The sequence below is a fragment of the Oculina patagonica genome, chromosome 4 (assembly GCF_052425735.1).
Source record: "Oculina patagonica isolate OP01 chromosome 4, crgOcupat, whole genome shotgun sequence".
NCBI lineage: Eukaryota > Metazoa > Cnidaria > Anthozoa > Scleractinia > Oculinidae > Oculina > Oculina patagonica.
The window spans coordinates 55,359,331-55,377,915 of record NC_135761.1 but is presented as its reverse complement, the minus strand read 5'-3'; the positions used below and the strand labels follow the sequence as shown (position 1 = coordinate 55,377,915).

Here is an 18,585-nt window from a genome sequence, read left to right as displayed (position 1 = left end):
ACGGCATCGATAGAACAGTTTTCAATTGAATGTCGTAAAACCAAAAGCAAAGTAATTACTCTAGCCAATCATAAAGGACACAGACAATCCAGCGAACCAATCAAAACTCGAAGCAAGTACATGTAGCCGGCACGAAGCGCGGGAAAACGTGCGCGAGCGAGACACGATTGGTTTTGGTTTCAGTTCTGATTGGCTGCGAAAGTGGCGCGAGATTTTTAAACCAATCACTGAGCGTAGCAATGCAAAACCAAAGCAAACACAAATTACTTTCGACACTCAAGTGAAAACCGCTCTATACACCTAATTGAAGAAACGTTGACCCTGTGAAAAGCATGAACTACGAACGATAATACCGATTGGGATTCTGGGTAGACAGCATTGGAACGCTTTGAAATATTCCCAATTAAGATATTTTCTTTCTTGAGAGCCTTTAGAGCATGATTTTTGCGAACAGTCTTATTATCATGTTTATTTTGTCGCCGACAAAGATAATTTACTTTTTCCGATTTCCCAGTAAACATTTGGGTTGCATCGTTTATGATTTATGCTTTTCATGGGTAAAGGATTCTTCAATCAGGTGCATACAAACTTGATAAACTACAACTTTCTAAATTGGTCCAAGGTAACATTAAAAGAGCAGACAATGAACGCTTCATTTATTTATAATGCTGTTATTTTACAATTTTCATATTCACATCACATAATTATGTTCATGCAAGTTTACCTGCAAAATTACAGCATAAGGCTTCTCTATGACTCTATGCAATAAACTTGTTGTAAAATCACTTCGACATAAGACAAAATGAGTAACTCATTATGTACATGTAAATCACAACATACAGTAGTCATGGAGGGGGGGGGGGGGGTACATTACGTGAGGAGCCCAAACCACGTTTTATAGGAAACTACTCAATATAGGATTTTGAGGATGACTATAAAACATTGGAACATTAATTTTGTATTGATTAGTTCATTCCTAACAAAACTGCAAAAAGCTACTCCAACTGGAACTTACTATGAAAACAATAAACAATACAAAGCAACAAAAACACAACAAAAATACGACTAATCACTTATCCTTTCACTCGATAACCAGTTGAGGGCACGGTTTCTTTATATTATTTACGTCACCCTTTTGTAATACAGTTGGTTTATTTATCTGTTTACTAAACAAATAAACTACATTTACAGTTACAGAGCTAGGGGAGAAGTCCAGAAAGCTTAACTTCACCTCTCCCTGTCAATGGCTGAAAAAAGATGAGGCTTGAAGGGCTAAAACGATTGTGCCTCCCATTCTCACTTGTTGGAAAAAAAGGGACATACAACATGTATCTACTCCCCAGTGTACACTGGCCCACCCTTTTTGAACTCCTCAGGGGAACTAAGCATAATTATTACTGGACTTGTATGGAATATCATCAGATAATTAATAAAATCAATGATATAATAAATAAATACATGTAAAAAAATACATTTCTATTCACTGCTTACTCGTATGTACAGTGTAGCTTATGAAAAGAAATTAAAGGATCTATTGGGGCTGTAGAATAGAAAAATTACTTGTCAAGACTTTGATTTTTCAATCTGATTCTGAGAATCACTGGAACATTTGCTAGTACAGGCTTCAGTCTGAGCTGGTTTTTTTTTCATATTTGCCATCGCGTCTTTACTCTAAAAATTATTTACTACAATATAAATACTATTGTGCTTGTAATTATTTTACTTATGTACCTTTTATTTTTGAAAATGCTAAAAGTATATTTGGTTATCAAAAATTTCATGCTTTATAGTACTAGCTGTCAAAAAGCTGCTAAAGCAATTTAGAAGATGGCATTAGAACATACATGTACAATTTGATTTTTATTTATTATTGTACCTAAAATTTAATACTTGTTTGCCTATAACCAACCTAAAAGCTACTTTTGATGTTCTAACGCCTTCTTTCCTTTATCATTGTTTGGTATGCTAGTCCGACACTTTTTACTGCTAAAACTGGAATTACATATATTTTTTAAAAGATTTAAAAACAAACTATTTTAAGTTGGTACATTTTCACACATTTTCCATTAAAGGAGGACTCATGCTGCATCCTCTGTCATAATTTGGCTTTTTACGTGCGGATTGCTTTTGCTTCCTGAAAAAAAATATATATCTATATATTAAAGAAAATTAACATGATGTACCATGCAAGGCTAAACAATAAATTCACATGTAATATTATTGTGCTGGACAGCAGTTGAAAGAATTCATTATCCAGAAATTTATTTTAATAAAGGTTCTGGGCAACTGTTCATCCAAACTACCTCATAGATTGTAACATGTACACAAGTAAAATAACACACACTAAAATTTTCTACTATACGGAAATTATGACAGCACATGTACAAAATATGTATATAAGTATTTGTAGTTTCTGGGGGAAATTTTTGTAGCTTGCTTTAAATTTGACTCTCATCAAAACTTGGGATCTTTGTGGTCAAGTACTAAGGTGTTGTTACAAGACAAGCTAACATATTTGTAGGCCCAGGTGGGGTACTCCGGCTTGTAAATGACGGGGATGATCGAATGATTTTTTTGGGTTTGAAATTTTCGATTCCGAGATTTTTTTGGGTTGGAAAATTTGGCAAGTATTTTTTTGGGTGACTTGATTCAAATAGGAAATTTTTTTTAGGTATTAAAAATGAACTTAAGTGCCTTGGCGTATTTATAGTATGATGAATAATCAAACTTGAGCGTTTTTGCTCCTCCTGGCAATTTAGGGGTAATTTGACAAGGGATTTTTTTCAGGGTTATTTTTGGTCCAGGGATTTTTTTGGGTAATGTCGGAAGACTTAGGGATTTTTGGGGTCCTGAGTTTTGCCTCCATTCAATCATCCCCGTCATTTACAAGCCGGAGTACCCCCCCTGGGTTTGTAGGAGGTTCTTTGTTAAACTAGCTTCCACTAGGTGGCTTAGATACTAGGGTAAACGTTTTGTCAAGTAAACAGACGTCAAACTAAACAGCACAATAAAATGTTGTCAAAATAGTAAATTAAATATATAACTCTATACACACCTCCAGAAATGAAAGTTAATTCCAAAGGAGACTGCCAGCAATGCTCCCAATACCACTACAATAACTATCCAAATAGTACCTGCAGGAATAACAAATTCACAATGTTAAAATATTATAATGAAAAACATAATAATGTACTTCATGATACGAAGCACATTGATTGGTTGTTGTGTATACAGGTGTACATATATGGATTGCGGCATCATTCAATAAGGCCCATTCTTCAGGTGAAGATCAAATGTAACGGCACTGATAGGACAAATGTTCATATTTCCCCCCGAATGAGGTTTTTCAGTGACGTGGTATAATAACTATTACATTTACTTTGGAAGATATTTGCTATCATATAGGAGCATACATGTGTCAGTAGCAGTAGCAATACAGTAGCAAATGGGTTTGTATGACACATTATTTGGACAAAAATAAGGGGGAAATTGCATAAAAGAAAGAAGAAGTATTACACATCTTATTCTTGATTTGGGCAAGAAAGAGTGTTGAAACATGAGAGAATGGGATTGTACAAGACAAAAAAGTGTTACAAAAATAAATGTTCTAAATAAGATCAAAATTCACTCAACCATCCCTCCCCTCTTATCTAATCTTTGACGCCTCTTTACTCATGATGCCTTGCTTGATCTCAAAAAGGCACAACATCATTTAAATTTAATAAAAAGGGACACAAATGATTCGAAACCTACCACTCATTAAAGAGGATTCTTCTTTATCCTTTACCAAATAACCTACATCAGGTCCATTTGGGGTCTGGGTGCTGTTCAGTTGAGTGGGTGATGGCTGTCTTGTGGAAGTTGGCTGTTCAGTCTCTATTTTGGCTGTGATTGGTTCTGCTGTAGTTGGATTTATTCTCATGCTGTCTACATCAGGTGAGGGCTCTGTTGTGGGTTTGACATCAGAACAATGTACATCTAGTATAAAGGAAAGTAAAAAAATAATTATTATAATTTCAAAACATTAACATACAAAGTACTTTCATGCACTGCCAGCATTTACAATATTAAACACTACAGGTGAGCTTTTTGTTTGTATCTTGTGGTCTAACAAACCTGCATGTTGATCTCATGCTTTTGTTTGCAAAAATTGTTTATTTAAGTGAATAAATTCAAGAGTTTAAACTAACAAAGAAAATAAACTAGTCTTGAAGTCACTAAATGCCTTTCGTTTTTGTTCCTATCGGTAGACTGGTTCTTGCAAAACTATATGACCAACACCCTCTCTGGTCTTTGCAACTTGTAATCAGGGCTAGTGCTCCCAGGGCGACCAGATAATCTTATTTCTTTCATATAAGCTTTATGTTGGGCACCCTCCATCTCATAGATTGGAACCTTTGGGCTCCTTGTAATTTTTCTTAGAGCACAGCCTTGGCAATAACTATTAGTATTGCGCAGAACTGAAGCAATGATCAGTAGTAAGTTTGGCAGACTGTCCAAAGCAGTGAACTGTAATAATTAGGTTTGTCATGAATAATTAGACCACAAATTCAAATCGACCCTGTGACCTTTTACACACCAGTAAAATGCTTAAGTCAATGAGCTACAGTGAAGACTCATGGGAAGCGTACAGTCTTGGATGGAAAAAAAAGAACTCAAATGAATTCTCCCCCCCCCTCCCCCAAATCAATGATGAATGCACGCTAAAACAAAAAATAATGTGCCATTTTCCCATTATTGAAATGGGGTGAAGGGTAAGTACTGCTAGACTTCATTTCTCACTTCACACTTTTGATGACATAACACCGTGTCTATTAGGCCTTTATATAAGCCCCTGTATCAAAACACAAATTCTCCTTACTTATTTCCATACATTTTTTCTATAGTATTACTTGGAGAATTTGTTAAACAATCAAAGTACTTTTCCTTAGAGTGATCATTTTTTTGTCAATTCTCATAACCTGTTCTCTTGTTTATGTACTGATGTTGTGAGGAGAAATTTAATGTTGGCACTCTTGGTGCTTAAAGGGTTAGATGGTGATGATTGTCCAAGATTGTAGATGTATGAAGCTGATAAATGTACCTGCATACTGCCAGGATCAAAAAAGTCAACACCATCTAACTATTTACTAAGCGTTAAGTGTGGAATATTACTGACAAATCACATTGCCCAATCTTATGCTAAAATTGCTCACCATCTTGTTTTCAAGATTGGATTGTACAAGTACAAGTAATGTTTACAAAACTTGAAGAACCTTACCCTGGGCCCCTTTGCAAATGTATATTTCCATTTTCATGTTTGCTGAATGGCAGTGTCCTTGGTTTTTATTATCAAGTGAATCTTGTAACCCAGTTGAAGTGGCTGAAGATGAAAACCAAATAAACAAATCAGATTGCATTATTAGCTAACAATTATTTTACATATTCCTCCTCACTAGGTTTTCAAATCTGTGACTTCCAAGGAAATTGCATAAGCTTGGCCTGCTAGCTAGGTTTACAGAACTCAGTAAACTCATTTTAGGTTAAATTTGTTTGTTAAACTTTCCTTTCCTTTCACAGCAGAATCTTGATTTCTTGATCTCCAAAGAAAAAACATTGGTTCAAGGAAACATACGTTTAAAAGATTGGGGAGGGGGAAGGGGGAGACTTCATAAATCTTATAAAGATCAGATTGAAGCCATGCCACATTGAAGCAGATGCATGCAGTCTTCTTCCACTTCTTCATGCATTTACACAAGCCCAAAAAATCAGTTGATGTGTCCTGCTGATAAAGAAAATGCTTAATTCTATGAGAAAAATAATTTTGTCTTGCAAAAATCCCAGCTATTTTATACTGTAAGATAAGAAAAAAATACTTACAAATAAAGTAGTATGTCTTTCCTTTGGTAAATACAAGGGAATTGTCCATACCATGGGACTGGAAAACAAGCTGCTCAAAATATATCTGTCGTGGCTTGTCGCACTTAAAGAGAAGCTTGTTCTCTGTGATGTTTGTATTGACATCACAGGAATGGTAACTTGAGTTATCAACTATCCAAAAGTTTTCATAGCGTAAATTACTGCTAGTGTCCTGTGTTTTCACCAGAGAGGTTGCCATGTGAGGGCAGATAATGTTCACTTTTGACATCGGTAAAACATTTAAACGCAAGGCCCCTTCTTTAAATCTAAAAGATAAATTAAGTAGGCATTTATTAGCGAGTAAAATGCAAGACACAAAAAGCGAGTAGGATACATGTACTTATCTAATCTATGCTAAATTATACAAAGCCTACTGATGTCGTTTATAGTTTGATATCGAAGTTTTCATCGTCATCCTCGTCAACCATGCCCGACTCAAGCACGAAACTAACTATATTGTGTGACTTTACTCTATGGAGCATTTTCTTGGTTTTTATGAAAAGGGAAGTTCAACAACAACAGCGTTTATTGAAAACAAAAAATAATCAAAAATAAAAAAAAAGGAAATGCAGAATCCCTTTGATAGGGCTTCCCAGTAAGCTACATTGTCTCTCATAATCAGTAGATCTGTGATATTTCTTAAAAAAAAAAAAAAGAAAGAGAAAAAAAGAGAGAGATTCAGGAGAAAAAACAGTTTATAATTATTGCTGTGGCAATTGACAAATAACTATTATGTTCCAGTGGAGGAAATGTGTGTAGGGGATGGCCAAATACAATGTACAGGCTATTTTAATTTACATTTTGCAAAATGTAATTACCCCCGGCCGGTAATTGCTCTGCATGAACTTGGATTAGAGAACCTACCAACCAGCTCTCCCAGATCACCTGGAAGTCTGCCAATACAGACAGAAGTCTCCAGCCTGGTTGGGAAATCTCCCAGGTAACGTATGAGGGAATATGTTTGAGTATGTATTTCAATCTTATTTTGGTCACTTTAAATTCACACTTGTTTTTTGTATTTTGGGCAACTTGGGACATAGAAAAAATTCTGGACATTTGAGCTGAGCTTTTAAAGTTGTTACTGAATCAGCATTTTTTTTTTTGATCACCAAGAGCAACCATCACACAAAATAAGTATACAGTATAATGTCCAATTTGCTTTTGTGTTGCCAAATACGTAATTAGAAGAGCTTAGCATGTCTGATATATTAAGAGACATAAAAACAGGATTTGTCTGATGGATTATGGTATTACTACACTTATCAGTTGAGTATGCAACAAGGGAAGTTTCACGCCCAAGATGTACTGTTAAAACTCGACTGTTGTTTTCACGGGCGACAGTCCTGTTTGTGCAAAAGTTGAATCACTGAAAAGTGTGACAGACCACTGATGTCAATAGCATGAGCTGTTTTCAATGGAAATTAGCTGTCGCCACTGACAACAGCAGAGTTTTACAGTTAAACTTGGGCGCAAAACTTCCCTTGTCGCATACTCAACTAATAAGCGTAGTAAAAGGGTCAATGGTATTCTCAATATATTTCAGTTTGATATTGTATTGATAACTTAAGGAGAAAGAAGATAGTGATCACAGCATGTTTTATAATTGCAGATGTTGTGGTCTAAATTGCTTTTGGTTCAAAAATTTTTCAAACCAGTTTGATTTTTATTTTCCTTTGTTTCAACTTATAATAATTGATATGAGACAAAGGAAAACAGAAATCAAACTGGTTTGAAAATTTTTTATCCAAGGATAAATTGAAATCACAACATAGACATCAAAGTTAAGAAATATAAAAACAAGATCTGACTGTAAGGCTTTAGATGATAGTGCAAAAATGGGTTAGCCAAGCACCTCAGAGCAGATATTAGAGTACCTGCAATAAGCTTATCATGTTAAAACATGATTGGCCGCAGCGGTTGGTGGTGGTTCCAAGCCCATTAAGTTATCTAAAATAAATGGTTTTGGTAACAATGCACTTCAGCCAAAGGAGCTTGTAATTAAGCCACCACAATATCATATTCATTTTAATTAACTTATGCTTTCTCTCTATAGCATATAAAGGTCAACCCGGCTGCCTTTAAGCAAGAAGCTGTTAATTAAATTATCGTGCAATCTTAAACTGATGTACATGTATCATGTCCGTCAGTAAGCAGCAGTATTGTTAAACAATAGACCTGTGCTTATTTAATTTTTAACTTCACCACACACACACACAGTAATCAAGTACATCTTAAAAGAAATTACACCCTTACTTTTCATGGCTGTTTTGTGGTTTTAACCACACAGTAACAAGTTAAGCATTGCTCCTAGAGATAAGATCCTAATAAAATTCAAAGGTCAAAGGTTTATCCTGTTGTGGTTTCCACTTATCAGCCATCAAATTATTTAGATTCACACCTGATTAGCGCATGGCTTAATTTCATAATTTCAAATGGCATGTTGCTTAATAACTACCATGTAGAATTATCAAGCATGAGCGCTTTTATTTATAACCTACAAAGTGATTTTAAAGTTTTGCCCAATGAGCTACTTATGGACACAGAGTATACATCCAAAAATCCGACAATCTTATGATAAAATCAGTGACTCATATTTAAAAATTCCAAGACGCAACACTTGAGGCATTTTGGTGTCTTAAAATATATTGCATTGTTCATCCCATTATTATCTGGGATTATTTAACCCCTATAATTTCACATCCTTCCAGTTTTCAAAAAGGCGTATCTCAGAATTTAACACACAAAAAAATGGCATCTGGTGAAAAATAATGCATGGACAAGTTCCAACTTAAAAAAAAAATTATTTGCCAAAATACTTCAATAGCCAACAGCTTAAGATATGCCGCTTCTGCTTAAAACCCGCATTGATCATCATCAACAATAGATTAGCTGGACACAAAAGATTCCGAGTATTGTGATGAAATTTTGATCATATCTTTTCAACATCTGATCGGAAACTATGAGAAAGACAGTTGTCTGCATGTGACAAATATATACACAATTCCTCCACTGTTACCAAACAAAGGTAAATAACTTTTATATGGCACCCTGACGAGAAACTCTGGCTTTATTAAATTATCTCATGAAAGCAAGCAACACACACAACATATTAGCTACTGTTTTTGTTAAGTCATGTATGATATGTTAATTGCAATAGCATTTCATTTGTGTTGCAGCTAATATATATCTATTTTTAGTAAATGGAAAAGCATTTTCATAAATTCCTTCAAACAACTTTCAACCCACTAACAACTTACACTTATCTACCTGAATAAGTAAACTGTGTCACAATGTGCCCTGCAAAAGTAAACTGGAAAAACCTCCATCTTGAACTACTATACCAGGCACGTTTTATGAGGTCCGAATAGGCGTAGAGATTTTCGTAGAGCTCTACGCTTCTACTTAGTACAGTTCTCACAGATAAGACAGTAGCTTTTGAAAATGCGTATAGCCGTAGATTAGTACAGGCGTTTTCATTCTAAACTTTTCGTTATCAATGCTTTACGTTTTCTTTCTAAACTCTTCACTTCAACGCTCTACGTTTTCATTCTAAACTCTACGGTTCTACGGCTCTACGTTTTCATTCTAAACTCTACGGTTCTACGGCTCTACGTTTTCATTCTAAACTCTACGGTTCTACGGCTCTACGTTTGCATTCTAAACTCTACACTTCTACGGCTCTACGTTTTCATTCTAAACTCTACGGTTCTACGGCTCTACGTTTGCATTCTAAACTCTACGGTTCTACGGCTCTACGTTTGCATTCTAAACTCTACGGTTCTACGGCTCTACGTTTGCATTCTAAACTCTACGGTTCTACGGCTCTACGTTTGCATTCTAAACTCTACGGTTCTACGGCTCTACGTTTTCGTTCTAAACTCTACGGTTCTACAGCCTAACGTTTTATTCTAAACTCTACGGTTCTACGGCTCTACGTTTTCATTCTAAACTCTACGGTTCTACAGCCTAACGTTTTATTCTAAACTCTACGGTTCTACGGCTCTACGTTTTCATTCTAAACTCTACGGTTCTACGGCTCTACGTTTTATTCTAAACTCTACGGTTCTACGGCTCTACGTTTTCTTTCTAAACTCTACACTTCTACGGCTCTACGTTTTCTTTCTAAACTCTACACTTCTACGGCTCTACGTTTTCATTCTAAACTCTACGGTTCTACGGCTCTACGTTTTCATTCTAAACTCTACGGTTCTACAGCCTAACGTTTTATTCTAAACTCTACGGTTCTACGGCTCTACGTTTTCATTCTAAACTCTACGGTTCTACAGCCTAACGTTTTATTCTAAACTCTACGGTTCTACGGCTCTACATGCATTTTCATTCTAAACTGTACACTTCTACGACTTAACGTTTTTATTCTAAACTGTACACTTCTACGGCTCTACGTTTTCATTCTAAACTGTACAGTTCTACGGCTCAACGTTTTTATTCTAAACTGTTCACTTCTACGGCTCTACGTTTTCATTCTAAACTCTACGCTTCTACAGCTCTACGTTTTCATTCTAAACTCTACGGTTCTACGGCTCTACGTTTGCATTCTAAACTCTACGCTTCTACGGCTCTACGTTTTCATTCTAAACTCTACGGTTCTACGGCTCTACGTTTGCATTCTAAACTCTACGGTTCTACGGCTCTACGTTTTCATTCTAAACTCTACGGTTCTACGGCTCTACGTTTGCATTCTAAACTCTACGGTTCTACGGCTCTACGTTTGCATTCTAAACTCTACGGTTCTACGGCTCTACGTTTTCGTTCTAAACTCTCCGGTTTCTACAGCCTAACGTTTTATTCTTAACTCTACGGTTCTACGGCTCTACATGCGTTTTCATTCTAAACTCTACGGTTCTACGGCTCTACGTTTTATTCTAAACTCTACGGTTCTACGGCTCTACGTTTTCTTTCTAAACTCTACACTTCTACGGCTCTACGTTTTCTTTCTAAACTCTACACTTCTACGGCTCTACGTTTTCATTCTAAACTCTACGGTTCTACGGCTCTACGTTTTCATTCTAAACTCTACGGTTCTACAGCCTAACGTTTTATTCTAAACTCTACGGTTCTACGGCTCTACGTTTTCATTCTAAACTCTACGGTTCTACAGCCTAACGTTTTATTCTAAACTCTACGGTTCTACGGCTCTACATGCATTTTCATTCTAAACTGTACACTTCTACGACTTAACGTTTTTATTCTAAACTGTACACTTCTACGGCTCTACGTTTTCATTCTAAACTGTACAGTTCTACGGCTCAACGTTTTTATTCTAAACTGTACACTTCTACGGCTCTACGTTTTCATTCTAAACTCTAGGCTTCTACAGCTCTACGTTTTCATTCTAAACTCTACGCTTCTACACCCTAACGTTTTCATTCTTAACTCTACGGCTCTACGTTTTCATTCTAAACTCTACGCTTCTACACCCTAACATTTTCATTCTAAACTCTACGGTTCTACGGCCCAACGTTTTCATTCTAAAGTCTACGGTTCTACGGCTCAACGTTTTCATTCAAAACACCACAGTCCTACGGCTCTACGTTTTTATTCTAAACGCTACGCTTCTACGGCTCTACGTTTTCATTCTAAACTCTACGCTTCTACGGCCCAAGGTTTTCATTCTAAACTCTACGGCTCAACGTTTTCATTTTAAACTGCACACTTCTACGGCTTTACGTTTTCCTTCTTAACTCGAGGCTTCTACCACTGCTCCATTTTCATTTTAAACTATGCGTTTTTGCAACTTTAAGTTTTCATTGTAAACGCCACGCGTCTACAGCCCTATAATTGCAAACTTAACGGTACCCTTCTACAGGTCTTCTTTTTTATTCTAAACTCTACGCTTCTACGGCCCTATGTTCTTATTCCGTACTATTCTAACCTGTATGCTTCTATGGGTCTACATTTTCATTTTAACTCGACACGTCTACGGGTCTACATTATAATTCTTAACTAGAGCTACGCTTCTATAACTCTACGTTTACATTCTATTATTCCTTTAGCCTGCGTAGCAGGCGTCGAAAGGGGAGGGAGGGGGAGTTTTACGCCTGCCACGCAGGCTATTATTCCTTGTGTAATACAAATGAAAATTAATTTTGCCCGTTCTCAAACCTTGTGTTTATTGCCAAATAACTTCGTTTTATCGTCAATATAAAATGAAGTGCTGCAAAAGCGTGCAGTTTAGAATGAAAACATAGACTTGTAGAAGTGTACAATTTAGAATAAAAACGTAGACCCGCAGAAGCGTACAGTTTAGAATAAAAACGTAGTCTCGTGGAAGCGTACAATTTAGAATAAAAACGACTTGAACCGCAGAAGCATACCGTTTACAATAAAAAAAAGTAGACTCGTAGAAGCATATACTTGAGATTAAAAACGTAGAGCCTTAGAAGCGTACAATTAAAAAGTAAAACGTAGAACCGTAAAAGCGTACAGTTTAGAATGAGAACGTAGAGCTGTATAACGTTGTATAATAATAAGCGTACCGTTTAGAAAACGTAGATTTTAGAATGAAAACGTAGAGCCGTAGAACCGTAGAGTTAAGAATGAAAATGTAGAGCTGTAGAAGCGTAGAGTTTAGAATGAACTAAAAACGTATAGCCGTAGAAGCGTATAGTTTAAAATGAACAGGCAGGTTTGTTGAAGTGTCCTTTACGCTGTGTACTTTATACTCTACGCTTCTACAGCTCTACGCTTTCAAGAGTTGTAGAAGCGTAGAGTTTAGAATGAACATTGACGTACAGAAGTAGGCTTGTAGAAGTGTACTATACGCTATGTACTTAACTCTACCCTTCTACGGCTCTACGTTTTTAGTTCATTCTAAACTCTACGCTTCTACAGCTCTACATTTTCATTCTTAACTCTACGGTTCTACGGCTCTACGTTTTCATTCTAAAATCTACGCTTCTACGGCTCTACGTTTCATTTTTAACTCTTATTTTAAACTCGCATGATTTCCAGAGCTACCCACTTATGGATTAGGAATCATGTAATGTGTAGAAACGTACAGCTCTACAGAAATTTCTACGCCTATTTGGACCTCATAAAACGAAACGTACAGCTCTACAGAAATTTCTACGCCTATTTGGACCTCATAAAACGGGCGCCACTTGTGAACTACATGTCGTAGAGGCTGCAGACCTTGTGTTCATAATTAATAAAATTTTGAAATCATCACGTCAGATGATGCGATGCAAAAGTGAAATTGTATGTTCCTAGTGATATTTTCAATCCATCTGCATGTGACAGTTTCTTGCAAAAAGGTTTTAGTGAATGTTGAGTATAAAAAAGGTTGTGTTGCAGATGAATACTTCAAGTTGTGTAGTATTAATTTTGAATTTATATTTAACCTTATAGGACAGTTCACTTTCAGCCAAAGTTGGCAAAGTAATAATAAGCTTATGACAGCCACCGATTTTTTTTCTGTTTTAATTTCTAGGCATTGTGTCAATAAAGAGAAAGTGGGATTGTACAAATTGTTTGTCTTCCAGTTCCTGTACAAGTGTACATTAGTACAAACAGACAACTAATTTTTTTCTTGCAATTCAGAATAAAGGTCTAGTCTAAAGGGTTTGAAAAAAATATAATCAATGAATTTTTATACTGTCTTAAAAACAGCTGCATCAAAACATGTATCCTTGAATTTAATTATTATTTTTCATCCCTGTTTGCTAATAAAATGTATAGATTTTAAGAAAAATTGAACTTCCCTTTCTATAAATATTCACTTCTGAAAATAGCATAATTCTTAAGATAAATTGAGGGGCTAGCAAAGAAGGAAGTTCTAGCAGCAGATTATCCCTTTAGCGACAAAAAACAGCAAGAAAACGTCTTGTGTATATGGCGAAATGCCAGTATTATATTTCAGCCAGTCTGCTATATTTTCTCAGAAAATATTTATTCGAACACACTTTACTCTAAGCATGTTTATGCTTTGCCGTGAAAACCACCAAAATTCTGCGGCTTTATATTATAATTTTTGCCTCAAAGCAAGCTAGGCTTGTAGACTTTTGTTGTGCTGAAAGCTTGTAAGCTATGAGGTTGTTTCAAGTCTGCTCTCAAGAGAACTCGCATGACGATGGCCTTGCATAAATATTTATTCTTAGAGTTTACTTTCGTCAGAACTTTCATCATACTACCAATTCTTATACATCAGCTATAGCTAACTCCAAGAATATTCCACGACCTTCAATATTTCATTATTTCTTTAACAAGACGTTGCTAAATTTAGAATATTCCGGTGTAGGGAAAGTGCACGTTTGTCTGAAACGCAGTGAAACTTGATCTGCAATTCAGCGTAGTATTTCTGTCAGTCGTGCTGCAAGTCAATTGTTTTCTGAGCTACAGCGTCAAAATTATTAGAAGTACCTTTATTTTAGAAGTACCTTTTCATTCGAACGCAATGGGTTTTATAAATCCTGAATGGAACGATAAATAAGAAACTTTCCATCTGTTCGCTCAAGAGAATCAAAAACGGTAGCTCATTTGCATTCGCGTGTTGTGGTTTGTATTTAGCTTACACATTTTCCACTACGATATAATTGTAGTCGTTTAGATTCATTCTTCTCAACAAAATATACAATCACTTTAGCAAGTGCTGTTAAATTCCGTGTCCCGATCCTTTGTTAAGTGTTGTAAACCCTTAGAGGTAAGGAAAGCTAACAATATTCCCGAAAAATTTTCCGTGTAGCTTTTTAATTTAGCATGTGGTTTCACTACAGCGGGTAGTTGTGAAAGAAAGCGTTAAGTTTACGCAAGTTACTTACCCAGGATTTTGGAAGCTCCATTGGACAGACGGATACAGAACTGCTCCATTTATAAATAGACCTAGTTCCAAATAAACGCAGGTCAGCGCTAGAACAAGATAAAGCTCACGTCCCATGTTTCGTGCAGTAGTTGTGTCGGTGAATCAAGCCCGCCGGCCACAACAATAATGATGTGTAAAGCGCGTATTCAAACTCGAAGACAATTGTACGTGTATTTATCACGATACTAACGATACGAAATCAAGAGGAAAACTTTCGCTTTCTTCGTCTCAAAGGTCACAGCGTAATCGCCTGGATATCACGCGTAAAATCCACCCCGTATTTCGAAACTAAATACCGTCGCGTCTGATGTTGTGTTTTACGGGGGATGTGGCGAAGGCTTGTCGATATCATCTTCCTTCCTCGCCATTTGATTGGTCAAAAATCGAATGAGGTGAAAAGTTTTGTTTGGCGCCAAAACCACTCGTCATGGATACTTTAACTTCCGTTTCCTCTTACGAAAAAGAAAGCAAGATAACGAAATACTCGTCATCTCTTGAATCTCCCATTTCTGAAATGTCTACGATTTTTTTATTATTATTCTGATCGTAAAATTCTCACTTTCTTGTTCAAAATCCCATATTAATCCTCGGGAATACAGCCGGTGAGCTCATCCTCCCCCTCAAATTATTAATATTCAATCCCCCAAAACGTGACTATGCATATATAAAACATAAAATTTGGACAATAATTATAGACTTCATACGAACCCTCGCATTCCTCTGGGTATTCGTCTATTTCCTTGTTTTAAAATGGCGGTACTCCCGTCTTTTGAAAATCCACAGCCGAGGAAATATTTTTCATATGTTCGACATTTTTTCATGTTTTACGTCCGGGTTTACGTAACTCGTCAAAATAAGTTCCCGTTCGCGCCGGCAAAGGACTGATTTGGTTTCACGATGAAAGAAAAACCGAAGATTTCTAGCCACATCGCCTGACTAGCTCTAAGCATTTTAACAAAGACTTCTAGGTGTTAGTGTGTGAGGCGCGGTGGCCTAATGGTTAGCGCGCTCGACTCCGAGTCGAACGGCCCGGGTTCGAGGCCTGGCCGGGGCGCTGCGTTGTGTTCTTGGGCAAGATACTTTACTCTCACAGTGCCTCTCTCCACCCAGGTGTATAAATGGGTACCGGCGAAATTACTGCTGGGGGGTAACCCTGCGATGGACTAGCATCCCATCCAGGGGGGAGTAGCAATACTCCTAGTCGCGTAATGCTACGGAAACCGGGATAAGCTCCGGCTGTATGAGTCTCATGGCTCGGACACAGACTTTACCTTACCTTACCATCTAGGTGTTAGAGTGTTTACACAAGCAGAGAGAGCAACAATAAAAACAAAAGCAGTCAAAAAGATAAAAATCAACGGAGTAGTGGAAACAAGACAGAAGTGCATCGTAGCAGCCGTTTTCGTGACCGGGTTTATTTATAGAATACTGAGGAAGACGGTACATCATATCAAATTTGATATATGTGGGACAGGTGTTTTAATATTTAATTGGAGAAGTTTCAGCCCATCCGTGGTTTCAGAATGATTCTGAATGATTTAGACTGAGTCTTCTTATATTCTCTTTGTGAAAATTGTTTGGTGGTTTCAAACGAGTAAGGGACGAAAAAAAAATATTGCATAGGTGCATAATTTAAATAAACAAGTTTCCAAGGGGAAAATTTGTCATACCCCCCCCCCCCCCACCTCCAGGAAAATAATGGTTCGACCCTAGAAGCGAATTTTTTTTACTTTTCCGGCGTTGTCAGTGATATAAATTTTTCGTGCGCTGTTTTCCGAAGAGTCTTCGTTTCTTTCCTAAAACTCGCAGCTGGCCGAACTATAAAACAACAAGTCACAGTAGTCACGTACTTCGAGCTCGGAAGCTAAAGAGGAAGTTTAAATTCTGAAAATTTTTGTGAGGGAGGGGAGGAATAAAAATAAGATCTGTACAACTAGTATGGTTTTTAGAAAATGTTTATCCTTTGAAAATAGCGAAGGGAAGAATTCAGTTTAGAAGAGATATTAAAATAATTTCATTTTCAGAGAAGGAAAGATGTAATAATGAACTTGTTTTCTTTTTCGTTCTGTATGGCACAAAATACCATACCGCATATATTGCTGCCAAGTTTTCCCACAAGGCGTATTGATTGGTTTTAATGCTCCATTAACTGAAACCCGCAAATTAATCTTATAACAAAAAAGACGAGTGAATTGGGAAGAAAACGGAAAGCAAAAGGTGTGGAATACTTGACGCATTAACGAAAACAAAACTCTAACGTCTGCGGTCGGAACCGAGGCTCCGTTTGTCTTGTACAATGTCCAGTCTTCCGGGAAACCACAGAAAACAGTCAACAACTGCACCCAGCTAAAAGATACAACAAATTTCGAGAAATTCGTCCAGTTTCCCGACAATTAAACCAACGTTGTAAAGATAAAATAAGAATCCTTAATTCAATAGGTAACATTTTTAAATGCGGGACTGTACCACAAAATGCGACGCCCTGAAAGTCATTTCCAAGACTAAACGAAAATAACACATTGGTCACCTATTCTGGGAAGATAAACCTGCGACATAAATTTATCCACCCAGACGACTGCCGTTTTGTTCTCAACGCTAAGACAGATACTGAGATAGGCTTAATGCATAATCCCTCTTGTATTCGTCTTTATCAGCTGAGAAGCATATCTTTTCACAGACGCTCTCAAGACTTGCCAAAGTGTACGGATTGTCAGGATAGCGGCTGAGAAGCTGGAATAAGAAACACGAAAAAACAAATGCGCTTATTTTATTTATTTACGGAATTAAAGACAGTCACGAAAGGATTGGGGCAGAAAATGTCCGTCAAACGGCCGCCCAACTTCTTCTCCAGCAGCAGGCTTTTTTGTCTTCTTGCGGGAGGAAGCACTTTATAGGAAGTTGAAAAGCGATCTATTAATTAGCATGGAAAAGCCAACTTTTTCATATAATGATGGATTTTCATTCAGCCCCGAGAGCACACGACGTGTGCATCACATTAATTTCACACTGAGAAAAAAAGATGGCGGCTGTATAAAATTTTACCACAATACCTAACGAACCTAACACATTTTTTTCCACGAAATTCGTCCCTCTGCTAACAGCATTGCGTGTGCCAAGTTTGAAGTTTGTTAAACTTTTCGTTTCTATAAGCGTTTTTGGGTTTTTCGTGCGCTGAGAATTATGGGCTTTCACATTGGAACCGGCCGGCGTTCGCGTTCCTGGTGATGATCAAATCCGTCATGTACTTGAGTCTTGCAGTTGCAAGTGGTATACGAGCATCTTTTCACTGAGTAGTGTCCATTCTACAAGATGTTAAGAAAGAAAGTCCCCCAAAGCAATCTAATTTTCTAGTACTTTTCCAGGACTTTTCAAGGACTCAGATTGGTTTTTTCCAGGAATCCAAAATTTACATTAACCCTTTTACTCCCAAGATCTCAATTTATAATGTTAGCGCTGAGAATTCAGTTGTTACTTAAGTTTAACAGATTTCCAGAACTTTCCAGGACCGGTTGTCTTTTTCAGGAAAGTGCCACAATAATATTCCAGGACTTTCCACCCTGGGAAGGTAAAATAAATTATACAATGGTAATGTGCGCTTCTAGTTTATTGATTACATTTACTAAATCGATATCATTCTGTTGTTGAAAACATCTCATCTCGCAACATCAGTCAATAATAACCTCTACTTTAACAATTACGCTGGAGTATTTTTAATTCGACTACTAACTAATGTAGTCCTAACTGACAATCAGTAATGAACACAAGTTAATAAGTCGCTGTTATTCTGCTGTTCAAAACATCTCATCTCGCAACATCAGTTAACAATAACCGCTTATTCAAAAGCAACGCTGACTTTTTTACAATTAACT

General features: G+C 36.8%; 1 protein-coding gene and 1 long non-coding RNA gene across 2 annotated transcripts in view; one reads left to right on the top strand and one right to left on the bottom strand.

The window, feature by feature from the left end:
• LOC144650780 (uncharacterized) overlaps window positions 1–18,585 on the top strand; it is a 207,753-nt gene that overhangs the window by 155,147 nt on the left and 34,021 nt on the right. The gene's annotated exons all lie outside the window — the stretch shown is intronic.
• LOC144650762 (ephrin-B2a-like) lies at window positions 641–15,049 on the bottom strand. Its single transcript, XM_078510510.1, has 6 exons — window positions 14,676–15,049; window positions 5,860–6,164; window positions 5,261–5,362; window positions 3,754–3,978; window positions 3,056–3,134; window positions 641–2,134 (listed from the first exon to the last, which is right to left on the bottom strand). Exons 1-6 carry the CDS (start codon window positions 14,789–14,791, stop codon window positions 2,053–2,055), a joined length of 909 nt encoding a protein of 302 aa, XP_078366636.1. The 5' UTR covers window positions 14,792–15,049; the 3' UTR covers window positions 641–2,052.